General features: G+C 59.0%; 6 protein-coding genes across 6 annotated transcripts; 3 read left to right on the forward strand and 3 right to left on the reverse strand.

Moving 5' to 3' along the window:
• Positions 1-35: 35 nt before the first annotated feature.
• Positions 36-2,123, reverse strand: A1Q1_01147 (uncharacterized protein; the record flags this gene model as incomplete). Its single annotated transcript, XM_014325422.1, has 6 exons — positions 36-322; positions 369-718; positions 866-1,404; positions 1,552-1,751; positions 1,798-1,875; positions 2,012-2,123. The coding sequence occupies 6 exons, from the start codon at positions 2,121-2,123 to the stop codon at positions 36-38; spliced, it is 1,566 nt and encodes a 521-aa protein (XP_014180897.1).
• A 1,660-nt stretch (positions 2,124-3,783) lies between these two features.
• A1Q1_01148 (penicillin-binding protein, putative) lies at positions 3,784-5,343 on the forward strand (the record flags this gene model as incomplete). The annotated part of the gene is made up of 1 exon (XM_014325423.1): positions 3,784-5,343. The coding sequence occupies one exon, from the start codon at positions 3,784-3,786 to the stop codon at positions 5,341-5,343; it is 1,560 nt and encodes a 519-aa protein (XP_014180898.1).
• Positions 5,344-5,374: 31 nt separating this feature from the next.
• Positions 5,375-6,349, reverse strand: A1Q1_01149 (uncharacterized protein; the record flags this gene model as incomplete). Its single annotated transcript, XM_014325424.1, has 1 exon — positions 5,375-6,349. The coding sequence occupies one exon, from the start codon at positions 6,347-6,349 to the stop codon at positions 5,375-5,377; it is 975 nt and encodes a 324-aa protein (XP_014180899.1).
• Positions 6,350-6,604: 255 nt separating this feature from the next.
• A1Q1_01150 (aspartyl aminopeptidase) lies at positions 6,605-8,118 on the reverse strand (the record flags this gene model as incomplete). The annotated part of the gene is made up of 2 exons (XM_014325425.1): positions 6,605-7,984; positions 8,041-8,118. 2 exons carry the CDS (start codon positions 8,116-8,118, stop codon positions 6,605-6,607), a joined length of 1,458 nt encoding a protein of 485 aa, XP_014180900.1.
• Positions 8,119-8,464: 346 nt separating this feature from the next.
• A1Q1_01151 (uncharacterized protein) lies at positions 8,465-9,215 on the forward strand (the record flags this gene model as incomplete). The annotated part of the gene is made up of 3 exons (XM_014325426.1): positions 8,465-8,467; positions 8,637-8,719; positions 8,870-9,215. 3 exons carry the CDS (start codon positions 8,465-8,467, stop codon positions 9,213-9,215), a joined length of 432 nt encoding a protein of 143 aa, XP_014180901.1.
• Positions 9,216-9,926: 711 nt separating this feature from the next.
• On the forward strand, positions 9,927-10,948 carry A1Q1_01152 (uncharacterized protein; the record flags this gene model as incomplete). The annotated part of the gene is made up of 3 exons (XM_014325427.1): positions 9,927-10,025; positions 10,085-10,162; positions 10,223-10,948. 3 exons carry the CDS (start codon positions 9,927-9,929, stop codon positions 10,946-10,948), a joined length of 903 nt encoding a protein of 300 aa, XP_014180902.1.
• Positions 10,949-13,884: the final 2,936 nt, after the last annotated feature.

A 13,884-nucleotide genomic window follows, 5' to 3' on the forward strand; every position in this document is an offset into this window, starting at 1 on the left:
TGCATGGCCAAACAGTGGACAACGATCATGCCAGATTATACATCAATCGATCGAATCTTCTGCACGATCTCTTTGAGCTTGTACCCGTCGACTTCGGGTTGCCAACGATACTGATGCACCCATGGTTGGTGTAGAGGGTTGGCCGGATGTGGTAGCAGACAGGCCTGTAGCACTTGCAGAGCACTGATGATCTTGACGCCGTAATCAGTGGCGGAAGCTGCGGTGGGGATTAGTTCACCCTGCGCCGACAACATACCGGTCGGTGTTGGCCCGTCTCTTCCTCTGCGCTGGTCTTGCAGAGGGAAAGAATGACGCGCTGTCGCTATTGCAGGATTCACCTTGAGGAATTCAGCTCGTTGCGGACGGACTGAGCACTATAGCCTCACCACAAGCTAGGACTTTCTTGAATGTCACCTCGTCGTCCGGGTAGCCAAACTCGATGATGTAGGCAAAGTAGGCTGCGACGCGCGCCTGGTGGGCAGCGTCAGCAGCGACTTGGAGTCTCCACCGGTCTTGAGCAAAAGCTGGCTCGTACTTGATGTTGCCGCGGTCGTAGTTGGCGAGCACGATCGTGAACTTGTCCTCGCCGAGCTTCGCGATGAATGCCGTACCAGCATGCTCGGACATGGCGACGGTGTGCTTCTTCTCGTCCTTGCCGGGGGCGGCCGCAGGCTGATGCTCATGCGCGGAATAAAAGTCGGGACCGTTGTCGTGGTTGCTGACCGTCTCCAGCGCGTCTTCGAGGAACATCGCGACGACCTCGGCACTCTCCACCCACACGACCACAGGCCAACCGAGTATCCAAAGATACCGACGCACGAAAGTCACGCACCACCACCACTAGTGGAGGGTGACTACGACGAACCGGTCGATCATGGGCGGCAGGAGGTAGAGGCGGCGCTCTGTTGAGACGGTCCAGGGGTCCTCACCGAGCTGGTACAAGAGGCCAGCATTTGTGGCCTGAGGTCCCGGCCCAGCGAGACGCTCTCGGTACCCGAGCTCAGCGTGTCTGCCCTCGTACTCCTCGTGCGTCATGTCCTTGGATATGCACGCCATTGGAATGCGTCCCTCGAAACAGTACTGCGGGGTGGCGGCGCGGATGTATTGAGCAAGTGCCTCAGCGTTCATGTTGCCGGGGGATTTAGGCTGCCTGGCGAGGAGTTGACACAAGCCCGTGACATGGCGGCGGACAGCGTCAACGAGGGAGTCCGGAACAGGATCACGAGGAAGAACAGTGCGAGGCTGGGGAGCGAGAATGTCCAGGCGGTAATCGTGCAGGAAGCCGCCTGGCGCCGAGTTCAAGCAGAGGGGATATCTGAGCGAGATGATCGAATGCTCTTCCAGTTGGAGGTGGCAAGCGTTTCTGTACTCGTACGGGTCGATGGGCACCGGTGGCGAGCGTTTCTATACTCGTACGGGTCGATGGGCACCGGGGGCAAGTTGACACGGAAGACCTTGACAGCCTTATTTTCCAGAAGTCGGCGAGTTTGGTAAACATGGTGCCGGTGGCCTTAAGTCGTCCGTCGCGCGTGAGCCTGGCGAACCACTGACACAGCATCCTGTGTAGTGCAGGAATGCTGGTCCAGGCTGGCCCACGCGCGACTTGACAGCGTCCAGAGTCGGGGCGAGGCGCGGTGCCAGGGCTGGGACTTCTTGATCGCTTCGAGGAGACGTGCTTCGAGGATTGCGAAGTCCTTGAACGCGATCTGGCGTTCGCACAGCTCGAACGCCTTCCCTTGTTTCGGTGCAACCTTGCCAATGCCGTCAGGCGAGACAGTGGAGATGAAGGTAGCGTACTTGGCGGGGAGGGGGCCGAATGGATTTCATTTGTCGAATGTATGGTCAATGGTGAAGAGTCGTGGAAAGCTGTGTAGGCTGTGACGACATTGTTGAAAGGTATCAGAGATGATGAGCAGCACCTGGTCAAGAGGCGGAGAGACTCTTACGCCAAGGAAGCGCAAGCCCCTGCCCATCGAGCGAAGCAACCTTTGTGCAGCTCTCTGAGACTCACCTAGCTGGGGCCACAGCGTTTGTGGTGTGAACTCTTGAGGAAACTGGGTCGTCGAATTGAAGAACGTTGTGACAGTGAGGTCGGGCAACTCGTCAGCAACCATGGGAAGCATCTCGAAACCACACGTGCAGGGCGCAACTTGGTGCCAGATCGTCAACACTCGAGGATTGCCATCCGTCCGTTTCACTTTACAATTCCACAACAAGGGACACGGTCAACACCAAACTCGCCCTCCTACCGTGTGGACTGGGGCCGTGGTCGCCGCAGTGACATTCCGCATTCTACTCAGCGGCTTCGACAGCTGCCTCCCTGCGACTCTGAACACTCCATCTGCGCTATGGTCTACGAGCCCGCTACAACGAGCCAGCCGAAGATCCAATGTGCGCCCCGAAGCGAAGGCCGGCCGTGCGGCATACTTCGGCCGGCCGCAGCAAGGCTCGCTGCGGCCGGAAACGCTATGAGTAGCCCATTGCTCACTACCCGCCCGATATCTGTGCCTTGCGGACAAGCAACTCGTTCTCAAGGACCTCCGAACCCGACTTGCGATGGACGTCCTACACGGGTGCGCCTCATCGGCCGGGAAAACCACGGAAAACCATATGTCACCGCCCACTAACCAACCAACTGAACCAGGGACGGACCCAGGCACGCCTGCAATCGACATGATCCTTGAACGCTACTCGCAGACATCCGCGCGGCATTACGCACCTCACATGCCGCCGAGTCCCCAAGGGGGCGACGACGCGCACATGCGTACGGCGCTGACCGAGCTGCTTGCGCCGAGCAAGCCGGGTGGCGCTGCACTGCCCTCCGTCCCCTCCGTGCCTGAGCGGAACCGGGGACCATGGCACCGGGGGGCGCTGGACCTGGCGTCCCGGTGCGGCTGTGGGGTGCGCGGCTCGTGCATTGCCCTCAGAGTTAGCTCGAGAAAGCTTGTAGTCGTGGGCTGCGGAGTGTTGCGGGGTGGGCCGCGGAGTGGGACGAGGGGCGTCATCGCCGGGGTACCTCGTCGGTGCGCCGAGTGCGCCGTGCGGCGGTGCGCCGATCACCTATGTCACGCTGGACCACAGTCCTGGAACACCACGGTTCATCTGGTGAAGCCTTCCACAGACCACTTCGACTACCACACTAACGAAATCACCGCGTTGCTGACGTCGCGGTGACTCCTGAGGAATGTCGCCCTCGGCGCAGCGGGTGACTCGGGCAATAGTGGGCTGCGCGCGCTGCCCACTCACCGGTCGTGTGCAAGCGTGCGTGGGCCTGCATGTGGAGAATAGGGCTGAAGCTTCCCCGCAAGCGACCGCAGAAGCCACCGTATTAACGCAAACTTAGACATGAAGATTAGACATATCAAAGGCACGATTGAGCTCTGCGCCATCATCGAGCGCCAGACCGCGCTAGATGAGTTCAAGAACTCCATTGTACCTTGGAGCAGGGGAGGTTTAGTGCGGTCAAAAGTGTCTTGGGCCACCGAGTTGCAAAACGTACCCAAAACCGACCAGCAAGCTCAGGACTCTCGTAATCCGCCCCGCAGGACGCGCCAGAGATAACGACAGGCCGCGTCCCGGATCACACAATGAATTATCATGTGGCGCCGTCCCGTGCCCTGAGCACTGATGTACGACACACGCTCGTACCTTGATGAATGCCGGTCATAACCTGCACGTTCCTGGCCTACAACCTGGGGACTGTTCCGCGCTAGCGAGTTTTGCCCAAAAGTACATAAAGTAACACCACGAGGAGCGCACCGTTATGTCGGACCGTCGACAAACATGCGCCTGCTCAGCCTCGTCACCCTCCTCCCACTGCTGGCCGCGGGCCAACTCGTCCCCGACGAGCTCGTCAACAAGATTGACGACATCCGCAAGACATGGGGCATCCCCGGCGTCGGCGTCAGTGTCGTCTCGGGCAACGAGACGCAGCTGATCGCTCTCGGCAACGCGACGGCGACCGAGCCCGTGACGGAGAACAGCCTCTTCGTCTTGGGAAGCTGCACCAAGGCCATGACCAACTATGCCGTGGCGCGCCTCATAGCTAACGGCGCCAAGGACTGCAACGGCGCCCCCCTCACTTGGAACACGCGCATCGCCGACATTCTCCCGAAGCAGGACTGGAAGCTTCAGGACAAGTACGCCGAGCAGAACATCCAGCTCCTCGACCTGTCCGCGATGAAGTCCGGTTTGGTCTCGAATGACGCTGCCATCGAGGACGTTCCCGCCCGCGAGACTGTGCGCAACATGCGCAACTTCAAGATGAAGACGTTCCGCGCCGGATACCAGTACGCCAACCTCGGATACATCGTTCTCCAAGACGTCATCGAGACGCTCTCCGGCAAGCCGTTCCAGGACTACATGGCCGACATGTTCAACGACTGGGGCCTGTCCGGGGCCACGTTCAACTTTACCCAGGCCCTGGAGCAGGGCGTCGTCACGGGCCACTACCACACGCGGGACGCGAACAAGTGCACCGACTCCACCTGGCCGAACGTGAACCCGTCCTGTGTGGGCCAGGTGAACGAGCTCCGCCAGTGGATCACCACGGACGGCTTCGGCAACGCCGCCGAGGGCGGCGCCGTCATGCCTCTGAACCAGGTCCAGCACTTCCAGCGCCACGTGCTCCAGCAGCCCCTCGACCGCCCCCTCATCCCGACAGGCGGCCGCGACCCCTTCTCGAGCGAGACGATCTACGGCCTCGGTCTCCAGAGCTACCTGTACAAGGGTGTTCGTATCCTCGGCCACAGCGGCGCGATGCCCGGCCACGCGGCGCAGATCTACCACTCCCCCGAGCGCCAGGTCAGTGTCGCTGTCATGGTGAACGACTCGGAGTGGTCCTCCCAGCTCCTCGCCATCATGTACTCGGTGTTTGAGCAGGTGCTTGGCCTCGACAAGGCGGACTGGGGCCGGATGGTGTTTGACCGCACGGCGCAGACCCAGCTCCCGCCCCGTGTGAACGGCCACGGACCCGCCGTCATGGGCAAGTTCTGCAACAAGGGCTACCCCGTGCTTGAGTTTAAGACGCCGGACGCCGGCATCGTCGAGAGCCTGCCCACCTTCGTCTCCAACGTCAGCGCGTCCCAGGCCCAGTTGCCCAAGTCGATCATGTCCCACTCCGTCATCCTCACCGCTGTCGACCCGCCGTACTACAACTGGACCCTCGCCCTTAGCCGCTACCAGCCCCCTCTTGTTGGACCGCGGTCGACCACCGGAACCGCCGTCGTCACCGACAAGGGTATCGGAATGTTTGGCTACTTTGCCACGGCCGACGTCGACATGGCCGAGCCGACGGTACAGGACGTGGAGAGGAAGTCCGAGGTGTGGTTCAAGCGGTGTTAGAAGCTATGTAATGCATGTATCACTGGAGCAGCTACATGACGGTCTGCATGATGAATAGCTCCTCGTCCACGCGCTGTTTGTACTCGGCGCTGGACAGCAGCTCAAACTTGAACGGGAAGTCCTCGGTTAACGCAGTGCGCTGCATCAGATCGGTCTTGACCTCGTCGTACTTCGCCTGGTCGGGGAAGAAGTCGTCAATGCCCACGACGGTGACGGGGCTAAACTTCCAGATGTGGTTGAGGTATCTGGCGAGCCGGGCTGCAGCAAAGTCGGGGGGGAGATCGATTGGTGCCTGAATGCGCTCTCCGCGGCGAAAGATGACGATGAGCTCTGGTACCAAGCTCTCGTTGGGAGTGCTTGGTGGCTCGAGATGCAGCACAAACCGGAGCGTGAGCCCTCGGTAAGTGCCAGTGAAGGGCGACATATCAAGAGTGGGACAGTCGATGTTGATGACGATCTGCCGAGGCACGCCGTTGAGTTCGAGTTCGTCCAAAAGTGGATAACTCACCCCGAATGTAACGAAGAAGACGGGCGGATGAAGGTCAAACAGGGGGAGCCTGAGGTACATGTCAGTGTAATACGGCTCGTCGAGGATGAGTTGGCCGATGCTCGGGTGAGCCCCGCTGCGGACAAGAAACTCCATGAGCTGGCGCTTGGACACGTTGTCGACCCCCCATGGCCGGGGAATGTCGAGAATCTGGATGTTCTGGCTAAGGTCGAGCAGGCCGCGCGGCCATGGATACAGGGGTCGAAAACGGTTCGGAATACGTTGTGATGGATCTTGGTATCTGGGATACTTGCAGGAGGTGTCTTCGAAACCCTTCACTCGAAGTTCCTCCTTCCCATCGGGATTGTCTAGCACCATGTGTCGCTGGAGGATCTTGTCCGCCTTGCGCCTCCATTCGGACGAGGTCCCGCGAGCCGCTGCCGCGCTAGGCGGGGTCATGTAGCTCCAGATGCTGTCGATGATGTGAGGGAAGGCGAGGTGGTCAATCGTGGTCACCATTGCGGCTGGGTCAGGTAGAGTGAGAAGTGAAGTGAGACGTGGTAAGGTGGGTGGTGTGGTTGCGAGGTATGGTCACGGGTTCAAACAGCGCCCAGGACGCTGCTCTGGCGATCGCCAGTTGTATCGTAAGAATATCAGAAGCTGGTCGTTGCTGTCAGTCTTCGGGGAACTGCGGCCATAGACGACTGTGGCCCTTATCCATTTGCATGATCACAACTGCTGATAGCTTACTTCTACACCGGTGTCGTCTAAAATCTACTCGTACTGGTCGTCGACCTTGAGCTCGGCGTCGATCTGCGAGAACTCCTCGAAGAAGACCTTGAAGAGGTCAATGTAGTAGCGGATGTCACCCGAACCGCAAGTCTCGCGAATCGAGTGCATGGAGAGCTGGGGGATACCAATGTCAACAGTGCGGACGTGGGTCGAGAGGGCAGGGCCAACTGTGCTGCCGCAAGAGGAGTCGTTGCGAATCTCAAAGTCCTGGATGGGGACGCCAGCACGCTTCGCGATCTGGCGCAGCAGGAAGGTGGTCTGGGCGTTCGAGGTGTAGCGCTGGTTCGCGTTCGTCTTGATGACGACACCAGCGTTCAGCTTCGGGCTGTGGTTGGTCTCGTAGCGCGACTCGTAGTTGGGGTGCACGGCGTGAGCCATGTCGGCACTGATAAGGTATGAGTTGGCGAGGATCTGGTACTCGCCCTTGTCGGACGAGGGGAGGCGGGAGAGCATCTCAACGAACGAGGGGAGGAGGTTGGACTCGGCGCCGTGGTTGCTGACACTGCCAACCTCCTCGTTGTCGAAGAGGATGACACAGCGGACGTTGGGCTCCTTGCTGTCCGACTTGCCCTCGGCCTCGACGGCCTCACAGAGACCCTCAATCGACGACCACGAGGTACCAAGGTTGTCGAGACGAGGAGAGAAAATGAACTCGTTGTTCAGACCACCGACAGCAGAAGGCTGCGTGTCGTACAGGCAAAGCTCAAAGTCGTGAATGTCGTCGATGCTGCAACCCAGCTCGTCAGCCAGGACGGCAAGTAGCAGGGGGTGGTGGCGTTCCTCATTAGACGTGGCGTCCGCACGGCCGTTTCCGTCGTCCTTCTTCGTGTCGGGCTTGGGAGTGCCAGCGCGCGACGGGTTGTTGCTTGCAGGCTTGTTCAGCTGCTCGTTGACAAGGCCGAGGACGGGGAGGAACTCAGTCTCCTTGTTGAAGGTGAGCTTGTCGTTGACACCACGGTCGAGGTGGATAGCGAGCGTCGGGATACGGAGAATGGGGCGGTCGATCTTGACGAGCTTGGATGTGAAGCCGTTCTTGGCACCCGGAGTGTTGACGATCACACGGCCGGCAAGCGAGAGGTCACGGTCGAACCAAGTGTGCCAGAGACCACCGCCGTAGAGCTCGCATCCGACCTGGAGGTAGCCGGCCTTTTGGCGCTTGCTGATCGGGCGCACCTTGAGGCACGGCGAGTCAACGTGACCAACGGCGAAGCTGACGGCGGTAGGGGCGGTGCCCTTGGGAGGGAGGGTGAAGGCGACGAGGGAAGACTGGTTGCGGGTGTAGTAGTACTTGCCACCGGCGGCGAGTGACGAGGGCTTGGGGTTACGCTCCGAGATCTGCTGGAAGCCAGCCTTGGACAGGCGCTGGACCAGGTTAGCCACGGCGTGGAAGGGCGTCGGGGACGCAGTGACAAAGTCACAGAACCTGGTGTCAGCATGAAAGTGGATGCGAGGACGTACTTGACGGCGTCTTTGGGAGCGGACATGGGGAGCTTCATGATGACGAGGAGCCAGCGGGGACAGCTTGGTAGCTTTATAAGTAGGCACCAACCGAGCCGATAGTGGGGGTGGTGTGATGCGCGTGTGCCGTGGTCGCCGTGACGCAGCGAGCACCGTACGGAGAACGCGCCTAGGTCGCCGCTTTCACTGTGCCTGAGATAGCACCCACGTGGTTTCGGGTTCACCCGTCTCCCATCCAGGTGGAGGTCTGTGCCACATCCATCCAGGCGAAAATCAGGATGCGGCGTTTCGGCGATTTGACCCTGCTCGGTGGATGGCCAAAGTATCAATGTTCATGCTCAGCATAGCGAAAGCACCTTCCTCACTCTTCAAGAACATCCAAAAATGGTGAGTGCATGCGCGACGTGCGCTGCTACGAGGACCGCTGCTGACGCTGTGCGCTCTTGTCTCGATCTCGATGCTTTCCGCTTTGTTCCGCCTCGCTGGCCGCTCTCTCCGACCTGTTCTTTGCTGGAAATTTGCTGGGCTTGGATGATTTTGCGCGTTTCGACTACAGGGCCGTGTCAGGACTAAGACCGTCAAGCGCGCTTCTCGCGTTCTCATCGAGAAGTACTACCCTCGTCTTACCCTCGACTTCCAGTGAGTAGCGCACGGAAACGCGATAGGAAGGGAATCGGTGGCCTTTTGAAGATTTCTCGCGTGCCACAGGAATTTGCGGGCGAACTCGTCGGCGGCCTCGGTGTACCACTGTCGCGCTTCGCTCTGCTGGGAGCATCAGCTAACAGGCAGCACCAACAAGCGTCTCCTCGATGAGGTCGCTCAGGTCCCCTCCAAGCGTCTCCGCAACAAGATCGCTGGCTTCACCACCCACCTGATGAAGCGTATCCAGAAGGGCCCCGTCCGTGGTATCTCCTTCCGTCTCCAGGAGGAGGAGCGTGAGCGCAAGAACCAGTACGTTCCCGACGTCTCTGCCCTGGCCGTCTCCCCCGAGACTCCCCTCGACGTCGACCCCGAGACCAAGGACCTCCTCCGCTCCCTCGGCCTCGACTCCCTCCCCGTCAACGTCGTCAACGTCTCGGCCTACCAGCCCCGCGAGCGCAAGGGCCGCTACGTCCCCGGTGCCGGCAAGCAGTAAATGCTGCCAGCACTTTTGGGATGTGGATTGTAGCTTAGGATGGATGCTTCTTATCAGGCTAGCTGGACCGATGGCCTTGTGCCTCGGGGACCCTGCCGAAAATCCTGTCATGCCCTCGAGGCGACAGGTAACTGCTCGTCAGTTCTCTTGTGTTGGCTCTGTTGGTTCTTCTCGTCGTGTAAGTTGTGCTCACCTGCAATATCCTCGTCTCCTCTCACCTTCCTTTTCCACCCACATCTATCTCTTCTTAATGTGATCCGCTTGGTGGGTTGTGCCGTCATGTGTGGTACGACCGTCTTAGGATTCGCATAGAGCAACAATAGAGGGTCCGTAGCTAGCTGTGTCCGTTGTGGGACCTCCCCCAGCGGCGCAGTCGTGCCGGGCTCTCACACTCAACCAATCTCCGACTACTGACCTGCTTATACTGACGCCGCCACTGATTCCTTCTGTAGTCTTGTATGCGCATCAATGTATTGTTTTGCCTCTATGAATTCTGCCCTTTGTGCTGCTCACTGCTCGGACGAGTGGTCCTTGCATGACGGAGATAGTGCTGAAGCCGCGCACGGTCAGTCACGTGACACCTCTCAGAACTGGATACGGCATGGTTCCCGGCCGCGAGCGGGCTAGTGGGCTGGCTAGGTTCATCGCAACCTAGACTATTGTTGCTGGCCACTCGACTTCTCGCCTTCTCTCACACTTCACACGCATGCCATGACCGACGCTCTCTCATCATTGCCTACGGGGACGTACCCGCTCACCTTTGGCGCGACGGCCAAGCATGCGCTCGCCGGCGGCGAGGGCGGCGACATCGTCAGCATGAGATGTAAGGTTAAGCTCTTCGATGTGAGCTGACACCAGACTCGTTCAAGCCCGCCTCCGTGACGCAGCGAACAACAGGCGCCGTCGAACAGGGTCCCAATGGGCGTGTTGTGTCCTTCGACACCAGCGTGAGTTCAACACTACTTGCAGAACTAACTGCAGAACGGCTACCAGGTGTTCGACATCAGAGAGGAAACGGCCAAGAGCCGCGAGTGCGTACTCGTTTGGGATGGCGAGCGAGAAGTGAGTCCATTGTTACCTCGCCTTGGACTTTGCCAGGAGTTCTTCGAGCTCTTACTCCTCATGATCTCGCAGCTGACCGTCAGTGCTACGTGCTGCACGCGCTTCCGACCACCTGGCACCTGACCCAAAACCGCACGCTTTCTGCGCAGCGCGCCGAAGGACCCTTCGCCGCCCGTGCCCCGAGTCCGCCGCCAGCAGTCCCTTCGAAGCGCAAGCCTGCTCAGACCGGAGCACTCCCGTCAGCCGCGACCGTCGACGTGCCCAAGCGTGCGAAGAAGGCTGCTAAGCCGAAGAAGGCCGCTGCTCCGAAAGCGGCTCCCGCTTCCAAGCCCGCTACAGCGCCGAAGCTTCCGACGACCAAAAAGGCTGCTGCGCCCAAGAAGGCCCCCGCTAAGAAAGCTGCCACGAAGGGCAAGCAGGCGACGCCAAGCAAGGTCAAGAGCGCCGAGTACATCGAGGACTCGAGCCCGGAGCCGGAACCCACGAGCGAGATGCAGGACGACGGCGGCATGGACGACATGGACGAGTTCGAAGACATGCTCGGCAAGGCGATGGAGGAAGACGGCGAGGACGAGTTCGAGGAGGAGTTTGAGGAGGACGAGGACGACGAGCTCGGCGGCGCGCAACTGGGTGCGGGCGGCTACGCTAACGACGACGTCGAGTACATCTAGTCGCACGAGCAGCGTCGACCGCTCACAGTTCGGTGAGGTCGTCCGCATAGGAGACGAAGCCAGATGTCGATAGAGGCGTGGACGAGAAGGATTAGTCGAAGTATCGTGTTGTCATACTATATCATAAGCTTTAGATGTATTGCATATCCTACACCTTTCGTTCGCCTGCCTTGTGTGCTGCCGACTTGCCAAGGTCCTGTGTAGCAGTCTACAGTAACTGGCGTCCTGAGGGCACACCACCCACACCTTTGAGCGCCTGACTGCAGGCAGCAGCCGCTGGCGCACGATCTGCGCCTCACCAAGGAACATTGACACCCAGGGCGCTTCACTTTCGCCTCCTCAAATCATGAAACCTCGTCGAGTATAACTCTACAGAAATGCGCTGACGGTACTGGCAATGTCAGACCTCCCTGCTACGAGGTGATACGGCCTTGGATCTTGCTGGATACGGCACCGTGACGAACGAAACCCAGAGTGCACGAACCGGAGAATTCTGGTGAATCTGGCTATAAGGACCCCGTCATCCCCGACAGGCACTGAAGGGCGTTTTTGCCCGAGTCCGCAAGGCTTGTCCAAGTCTTGCAGCTTTGGTAGTTTCGAGTGCGCTGTTCGAACTCGCACTAGCGCGGTTGGGTATCAGCGCCTGACACGTAATACGAGGGCGCTTTTTGCCTCCGAGACAGGGTGGGGGGCACTGGCCAAGAAGGTTAGCCACCCCAAGGGGCTAGTTTAACTTGTAAGTTGGCCGTTTGATGATTTTCGCTTGTTTGCGACTGACCGGACCTCAGTTCGATTTACGCTCGTATCCAAGCAATAATCACCAAACCACAACCAACCTTCCAAGTTTAAGCCATGTCCCTTGACCGTCTCTGGTTCCGCCGCCGCCCCACGTGGTGGCCTCGGAGGAAGTCTAAGCAGCTTCCGTCCCGAGGTCTCCGCGACTCCTGGGTCCTCGTCTAAAACCAAAAACACCAAAAAAAATATGATTACGCAAATCTAATTAGTAATAATAGTTGATATGTAATTAATAATATACCCCCCTCGGCTGGTCCGAGGGGTTCTCTTTTGCTATACGTGTGGGTGATGCATATCTTGCATTCACTTCTCTGGACGCATGTCTTGGCTCCTTGGGAAGCCCGTCAAAACGTTTCATCTCAAGGTCGTTGCAGTTAGGTGTGCGACGGCGGTGTAAAAGTGGAAAACTCTATGCGAGCTGGTGTGATTGCCGCAAGGCTGACTCGGAGCGTGCATGTACCCTCCACAACTTGTCAAATGTGCTCTCTAATATAGACGGAAGAGCTGCATCGGAATCTCAGATTTGGAGTGGTTCGCACGTACGCCGGGGCCGTGAGGGGCCATCGCGTGCTCTGAAGCGGGTGGGGACATCACCTCCGTGGCAACCATCAACTCATAAAAGTTGCGCAAGTCACCCGCCATCACTATGCATCCAATTGCCAACTCACTTGAGAGAGTCCGGTACTTCCATACATGAGCTTCCCAACGGTATGCTTTGGTGAGGTGTAAGGAGTGTGCATGGCCAATGGGGAGTGGGATGCGACAACTACTACTGTGTAAATGCCGTTCACCGAGAGTGGAACGGGCATCGCTCGTGCGTGATAGCGAGAGATCACTTTCTGACGTCTCTTGTACGTCAGTCGTAGACAGGTCTGCCGTTTGCGAGAGTGGGAGGGGAGTTGCAGCTCTACGGGGAGTGCATTGACTTGGTGACCATCGTTATACTAGAGGTGGCAACTCTTCGTCCTCTGCAAGTGCCAGTCTCTAGCACGTAACATCCCCCCGCATCACTCCAATCAACGACGACCTCAGACGCAGACGCAACAGAGCAGAAGAAGAACTGATGTCGAATAGGTAGCAGGGATTGCATGCATCTGGAGACTGCTTTGAACTTAGGCAACATACACAGTCATGGTCAAGATTCTGGCACTCACGCCGCCACGCATCCGCCCTGAAGTGCCACAATCACTCTCTTATCTTTCGTCCTGCGAAGATCAAGTCTGACACGCTCTCGGAAGCTCGGAAACAGAGATGCATGCATGCAACCTCTCAAGTTGTCAGCACAGCAAAAGGCGGCGGCATCAGATCCAGACTTTGGACCGCCTGGCGCTAGTCCACGCTAGCCGAATCTCGACCACCTCCACTTCATCTGCCCCACATTTGCCACCCAACGACTAAGACGTCAACTACCCCCTCCATCCCTCCAGCTGCATGTAACAACTTTTCGTGATTCGCATTTCATTCCGTTTCGTTCTTCTAAATTCCAGTTCCCGTTTTTTGAGACATCGAGACATGGTACTGCTTTTGCTTTTCTACATTGTGGTGCTGGTCGTCCTACAGTTTTCATGGACAGCTCGCCCCATGCCTACTAGCCCTGGGCAGCGTACTCCTCCGGCGTCATGACGTACGCGGCCGGGAAGAGGCCCTCGGCGCCATTACACACGCCCTGCCACCAGTCCTCGTCAACCTTGTCGATGTTGGTGATCTTGTCGCCCTCGCGGAACGAGAGCTCGTTGTCCTCGGCGGCATCGTAGTCGTACGCCGCGACCATGACCTCGCCGTCGTCGTCCCCAGCAGCGGGAGCAGGCGGCGCAGGAGGGGGAGGAGGGGCGGCGGGAGCCTCGGACGAGGACTCGATCAGCTCGCAGTAGTTCGATGGGAAGAGGCCCGACTCGCCCTTCGCGTTCGTGCCCTGCCACCAGCCCTCGTCGATCTGGTCGATGTTCGTGAGGATCTCGTCCTCGGCGAAGCCGATCTCGCCCTCCTCCGCTGCCTCGTAGTCGTACAGCGCGCGCGCGGTCGTGCCGTCCGCAGCACCGCCGGAAGGAGCGGGCTTGGACTCGGGCTCGGGCTCGTCCTCGGGCTCAGTCTCGTGTCCGCCGGCGGCGGCAGCGGCCGCAGCACCGATCCCCGCACCAGCG

Source organism: Trichosporon asahii, assembly GCF_000293215.1.
Source record: "Trichosporon asahii var. asahii CBS 2479 unplaced genomic scaffold scaffold00048, whole genome shotgun sequence".
Classification (NCBI taxonomy): domain Eukaryota; kingdom Fungi; phylum Basidiomycota; class Tremellomycetes; order Trichosporonales; family Trichosporonaceae; genus Trichosporon; species Trichosporon asahii.